This window comes from Pistacia vera, unplaced genomic scaffold (assembly GCF_008641045.1).
Source record: "Pistacia vera cultivar Batoury unplaced genomic scaffold, PisVer_v2 Contig163, whole genome shotgun sequence".
In the NCBI taxonomy this organism is placed as follows: domain Eukaryota; kingdom Viridiplantae; phylum Streptophyta; class Magnoliopsida; order Sapindales; family Anacardiaceae; genus Pistacia; species Pistacia vera.
In genome coordinates this window covers 1269831-1275659 of record NW_022195716.1, presented here as the reverse complement: position 1 = coordinate 1275659, position 5829 = coordinate 1269831, and the positions used below count along the sequence as shown (strand labels likewise).

Below are 5829 nucleotides of genomic sequence, written 5' to 3'. Positions count from 1 at the left end.
CTGAGACTCTGAAGCTATCTTCTTGACCTTCACAGAACGTGGAAGAATAATACTGGTCTGTCGCGACGCAATCAGACGAATAGTTTTTTGCACCTCATCTTCTTCAGAATGAAAGCCTAATGTCTTGAAAGAATTTCGAAGTTTCTATCGAAGTTGGTTGAATTTATAAATAAGACGTTTCTGAATTCGAGTCAGGACTGAAGTTAGGTATATAGTGAGAACATTATTTGGACTTTTTGGATGTGTACTTGGAGCAGAATCTGTATATTGACTTTGATAACTAACACACAAAATTTTTCAACGTTAGGCACTAATCTTAATTCATCCTAGTATCGTAGAAACCCTTAGTCTATAATCAAGTTTTTTTTTTAATTTGAAGTGATTTGTATTTTTTTCACATAGGAATGCATAACGTTTTCATATACAACAATCAAATCTTAAGAGGTGTATTACCGTGAAAATGTTTACCCAAACGAATGAGACAATCAAATTATAGTTCTTGATAATTTCATTAATTTTGATAAACTAGATCGAGTATAACTCATCACATGTATAACGCTATAACAGCTCTTGACGTCCAAACCTACAAAGATTCACCATCGTACCAACAACAAGAGTGGCTTTGATATCATAATAAACGGGTTTTGGTAGAATTTATTCCCAAAACTAGTTCAAAGGAGGAATAAACTCATCATCTTAATACACAGTCCACGAAATTGGCATGAATACAAACAAACAATACAACTTCTAACTTTCATGTCCTGAAGACATTTGTAAACTTGAAGGGGAAAGTGAGTTGAAAAATTAATGGCATTGTCATAATTTGATTAATTCAACAACGTGTGCATGCAGATCAAGGTTTTAAAACCCTACCTGGGAGTGACCATAATCAGGGTCATTGGGTCGGCCTGTCGAACCGGTTCAATCGCTGAGTCGAACGTGATGTCATCATACTAATGTCAGCGTGATGACATCATTCTGACATCAAAATGCCATATAAAATAAAAAAAAAACAGTTCAATCGTTGGCCCCCGGCCGTGCATAACATAAAAAAATCCAGTCCACACGCGGTTCAAATTAGATTATTTGAAAATTTCAGTTTTTTAGCGATGACTGACCCCGCTCGATCATCGTTTCCAGTGAACCGGCTGGCCAGGCCAGGTTTTAAAACCATGATGTAGATTACTACAAATTTACAAGTTTGATGACTGACTGACTCACGACGAATTGAGTTTGTTTAAATAATTAATTTTCCGATTTAATAGTAATTTTAGAGAGAAAGATCTTTATACATGATAGGGCATCTTTGACTTCCATAATCCAAAATAAATTAGGATTAAAAATGGAAAGAGCACAAATATGCGCATTACAGCTCTTCCATTTGTTGATCATGTCAAAAGATTCTTAATGTGAACCAAGAACTAGAGAAATACCTTTCTCTACGAGAAACCAGATCCTATTTTCTGTCTTCAAAAATAAATTTATATACTACCAATAATTAGTTACCCACCTGTTTATTTTTTATAGCTTTCCATAAGTCATTCTTGGTCTTATTGTCACAAGGTTGAACTTGAATGGAGATTAATGGAGATGAAAAAGCAGCTACAGAAAACCCACTGAGCCTCCAAATTTTAATTTGAAAGAATTATTATGATGGGTTTTTGAAAATATGAAGATTAAAGATGAAGACAAAGATTAATTGGGGTGATAAAATTAATTAATGGTTAGAGATTTGATTGTCCATTTCACATTTAATATTTAGGGCCTTTGGTTAGAGGTAATAGAAGATTATTGGGGTTATGTCATATTATATTACTTGATTATCATGTGATTCCGATAATCTTGCATTACCAATAGTTGTTACTGTTGGTAATATTGAAGGTAATTTGATTATCTCAATTTTCTTAGATATTGTAAAATTATCAAGGTAATCTTATTTTTGTTATAATTCTATCTCTTATTAATAAACATTTTGGACAATAATGCCCTTATTTTAAAATAAGTTTACATTAATATACCATTTCAATTTTACCTTTGTTTAATTAAATTTTTGGACAATAATGCCCTTATATTTAAAACAAATTACAAACCACCACTGTCACCCAGCCACCACTGTCGATAGTGGGCCAACCACCACAGATTGTCGTCGGAAAGTCATCGGAGTCCCTAAAAAAGATCGAGATTCAATGGGAGGCTCCGGGAGGCTTCAATATCGTCGTTTCCAATCTGGCCATATCGGAGCCTCGTGGTCACGGTAAGCTACTCACGGCGACTTTTGGAGACTTCCGGCGATGGTTTACGGTGGCGGCAGGAGGCGACAAGTGTGGGGGTGATTTTGTCATAAATTAAAGTTTTATATAAGCAGGGGTGTTTTAGCTAAATCTGAAATATTGGGGGTTAAAAGAAATTATTCAAAAATTAATAATAAAAATAATATTATATTAATATTTAAAAGGGGATAATTTAGTAATTTAAATAACATACCCACCAATTTATTCCCCCTAACCAAACATATTAATATAACATACCCACCACCTAACCAAACACATTTTCCTAAAGATTCCCAATAATCTTCAAGGTAATATAAGATTTCAGTAATCTAATATTCCCTGAACCAAACGCCCCCTCAAAAGTAAATACAAGCAGGACCAATTTGGCCAAAAGAGCAAATGGGCAAGCATTGTTTGTTTATAACTTTTGATTTAGAGTAAACGACTTTTTCCCACCCAAGGTTTGCCTTAAGGACACTTTTCCACCCAAAAAATTTCAAAATACCACTTTCCCACCCAAAGTTAATATTTTGTTACCACCCAAAGTAAATTCCAACGATGAAAATTCTGTTCGTCACCATTTGAACCTCTGGTCTCCTTTCTACAAAATCTCTTTCACTTCGACTCCTGATGTCTTGCCGATTATCGGACACCGCAAAGCTATGGTTTTTTGTTCTTAACTGATTTTAGACTGATTCTGACTGCGAATATTCAATCAGTCACCACCATTTGATCCACCGAACTTCACTCTAAGAAAAACACTCTTACCCTGACTCCTTGTAACTCGCCGAATATCGGCTGAGAAAGTGAGATGCATTTTGGGTATTAACGGAATACAAACATTGGGTGGAAAAGTAGTATTTTGAAACTTTTTGAGTGAGAAAGTGCCATTAAGGCAAATCTTGGGTGGGAAAAAGTCGTTTACTCGTTGATTTATTAGGCCAGCTTCAGCCAACCCACACAGAAATAAATAGCAAAAGAAAAATGACAAGTTGTGAGTCTCTCTGCCTATGTTCAGCTCAAAAAAGAACGAAAAGATTTACACATTGATGTCTCAAAGACCTACACCAGATTTGTCTCCAAAGAAGGGTAACAAAAGTCTTGGCAACCATCATTCATAAAGCTACAAATATTGTTCTACTTCATTTATACGTATGTTCGATTAATCAGATTATGTTATATCAATGTGTTTACATGTTAGGTATCTCAGAATCAAACAAATGTATATTAATGCAGCTAAATCTTTCCTTTTGATTGCAAAAACATGCTATTTTGGTTAAATCGAATAAGCCTTTGGATTCGAATAAAGTATAGAGATCTGATGAGCTACTAATGACTAAAATCAAGATTATAAATAAATCAAAGATTCGTATGAACAGTTTTTTATCTTAATTGGTTTCTTATTCTGCAAATACATCACTCTAGAAATAGTGCCAAAAGAAAATTGATCATCTTAATGCTAAAAGCTATGCCTCATTTTGCCCCACTATTGCCTCTAGTTCTTGAGAGAGTACAGTCTACTTCCAAGGGCTTTATACAAAGCAGTATCAAAATATACAGCTCTAGACCTTGATGGCCTAGTCCGACGCCGTTGTTGTTGAACCTTTCGTTACCGATGGCTGCTTTTGTCATCCTTCTTCTCCTCCTTTTCTTCACCCTTTTCATCATTGTTATTAAGCACAAAACTTGTGTTGCCTTCAGGTGAAACAATGAAAACAAAGGGTCCCCTTGGGATGTCATTCATGTCCAGGAGAGGCTCTAAAGTCTTGACCACATTGCTCATTGTGGGCCTAGCCTTGGAGTCACGCCTTAGGCATTGATAAGCCAATTTGGCAGCCCTTTTGACTCCCTCTGTTGAGTACTGGCCTTCAAGTCTTGGGTCCAAAATTTGCTCAAGTTTATTGAAGTCTTTGAGCATCGGCCTAGCCCATTCCACCAGATACCGCTCTTTTCTGGGCCGGTTTCTGTCAACAATTTTCTTACCAGTTAGTAGCTCCAAAAGCACCACGCCAAAGCTATAGACATCGCACATAGTCGTCAGGTGACCTGTATAATCCCATTACTGTTAGTAAATCCATTGTCTAATAGGACATATTCTTATACATCTAGCATTAAACTGAAAGATACATATTATGAAACAGACCAAAATTCTCTCGTTATCTGAACATTCGGATAAGTTTGAGGATCACGGTTCAGCTTATAATTGACTATATTTACAGATATATTACCAGTTTGTAGGTATTCCGGAGCTGCATAGCCTTCAGTGCCCATGACACGGGTTGAAATGTGTGTATCATCTCCCTGTGGACCATCCTTAGCTAATCCGAAATCAGAGAGCTTAGCAACATAATCCTGAAAAGAAAAACACAAATTAAATCAGAATGTTCAGAGAAAGAAATAATATCATCAGGACCAGGAATTAAAATGAGAAGAGATTACCTTGTCTAGTAAGATGTTTGAAGACTTTAAATCTCTGCATATTACTGGTTTTGCTTCTCCATGGAGAAAAGCTAGACACTCAGCAGTTCCTATTGCGATTTTTATTCTTGTTAACCATGGCAATGGTGCATAATAATCTGCATTATTCCAGAAAAGAATCACGTATATTAATCACTTTAGCTGATATATATTATTGTAAAATAAAATGTTGAAGAGAAGGCTTCACATACTTTCAAATAATTTGCTCTCCAAGTTTCCAAGTGGCATGTATTCATAAACCAGAAGCCTGTGCTCATCTTCACAGCAACATCCGATCAATTTCACAAGATGGGGATGCTTCAATTGTCCCAGGAAGATCACTTCGGCCTGTGAAATATAAATCAAAGCCAAATTAAATTGTGTCCGGATCCTTAAAAAATCAGGATGTCTGCAAGTAATCAGAAAATCTATATGAATAGGCTTACCAGCCATTCATCATGACCTTGAGAGCCATTTAAATCCAAGACCTTAACAGCCACAGGCTGAGCCTTCAAGCCAGGCTTAAGTCTGTCATCAATGAAACCTTTATACACTTTTCCAAACCCACCTCTTCCAAGGAGCTCATCCCTGGAAAAATTATTGGTCATCACTTGCAGCTCCTGGAGGGTAAAAAAATGCAGATTTGATCCAACAAGAGAGTTCGATAAATCATTTAGTGAAATCAGCGAGCTGCAGTTGCTAAAATCGGAGACTGATAGCCTCTGGAGAGAAATCTGTAGCCTGGAAACATCCATCCCAGACTCTGAAGCTATCTTCTTGACCTTCACAGAACGTGGAAGAATAATACTGGGCTTGACGCAATCAGGACGAATAGTCTTGCACCTCATCTTCTTCAGAATGAAAGCCATAATGTCTTGAAAGAATTTTCGAAGTTTCTATCGAAGTTGGTTGAATTTATATATAAGACGTTTCTGAATTCGATTCAGGACTGAAGTTCAGGTAGATATAGTGAGAACATTGTTTGGACTTTTGGATTTGTACTTGGAAAAGAATCTGTATATTGACTTTATGATAACTAACACACAAAATTTTTCAACGTTAGGCACTAATCTTAATTCAATACTAGTATCGTAGAAACCCT

General features: G+C 36.1%; 1 protein-coding gene across 1 annotated transcript; it reads right to left on the bottom strand.

Moving 5' to 3' along the window:
- Positions 1 to 3671: 3671 nt before the first annotated feature.
- On the bottom strand, positions 3672 to 5629 carry LOC116125361 (serine/threonine-protein kinase RIPK-like). Its single transcript, XM_031411100.1, has 5 exons — positions 5174 to 5629; positions 4940 to 5075; positions 4710 to 4846; positions 4499 to 4622; positions 3672 to 4316 (listed from the first exon to the last, which is right to left on the bottom strand). The coding sequence occupies exons 1-5, from the start codon at positions 5594 to 5596 to the stop codon at positions 3880 to 3882; spliced, it is 1257 nt and encodes a 418-aa protein (XP_031266960.1). The 5' UTR covers positions 5597 to 5629; the 3' UTR covers positions 3672 to 3879.
- Positions 5630 to 5829: the final 200 nt, after the last annotated feature.

Coding starts and splice junctions, on each gene's coding strand:
- LOC116125361 (XM_031411100.1), bottom strand. CDS start 5,596: ATGGCTTTCATTCTGAAGAAGATGAGGTGCAAGACTATTCGTCCTGAT. Junction 4,847..4,939: donor GGAGAGCAAATTATTTGAAA/GTATGTGAAGCC, acceptor GGAATAATGCAG/ATTATTATGCACCATTGCCA. Junction 4,317..4,498: donor TCCGGAATACCTACAAACTG/GTAATATATCTG, acceptor GGGATTATACAG/GTCACCTGACGACTATGTGC.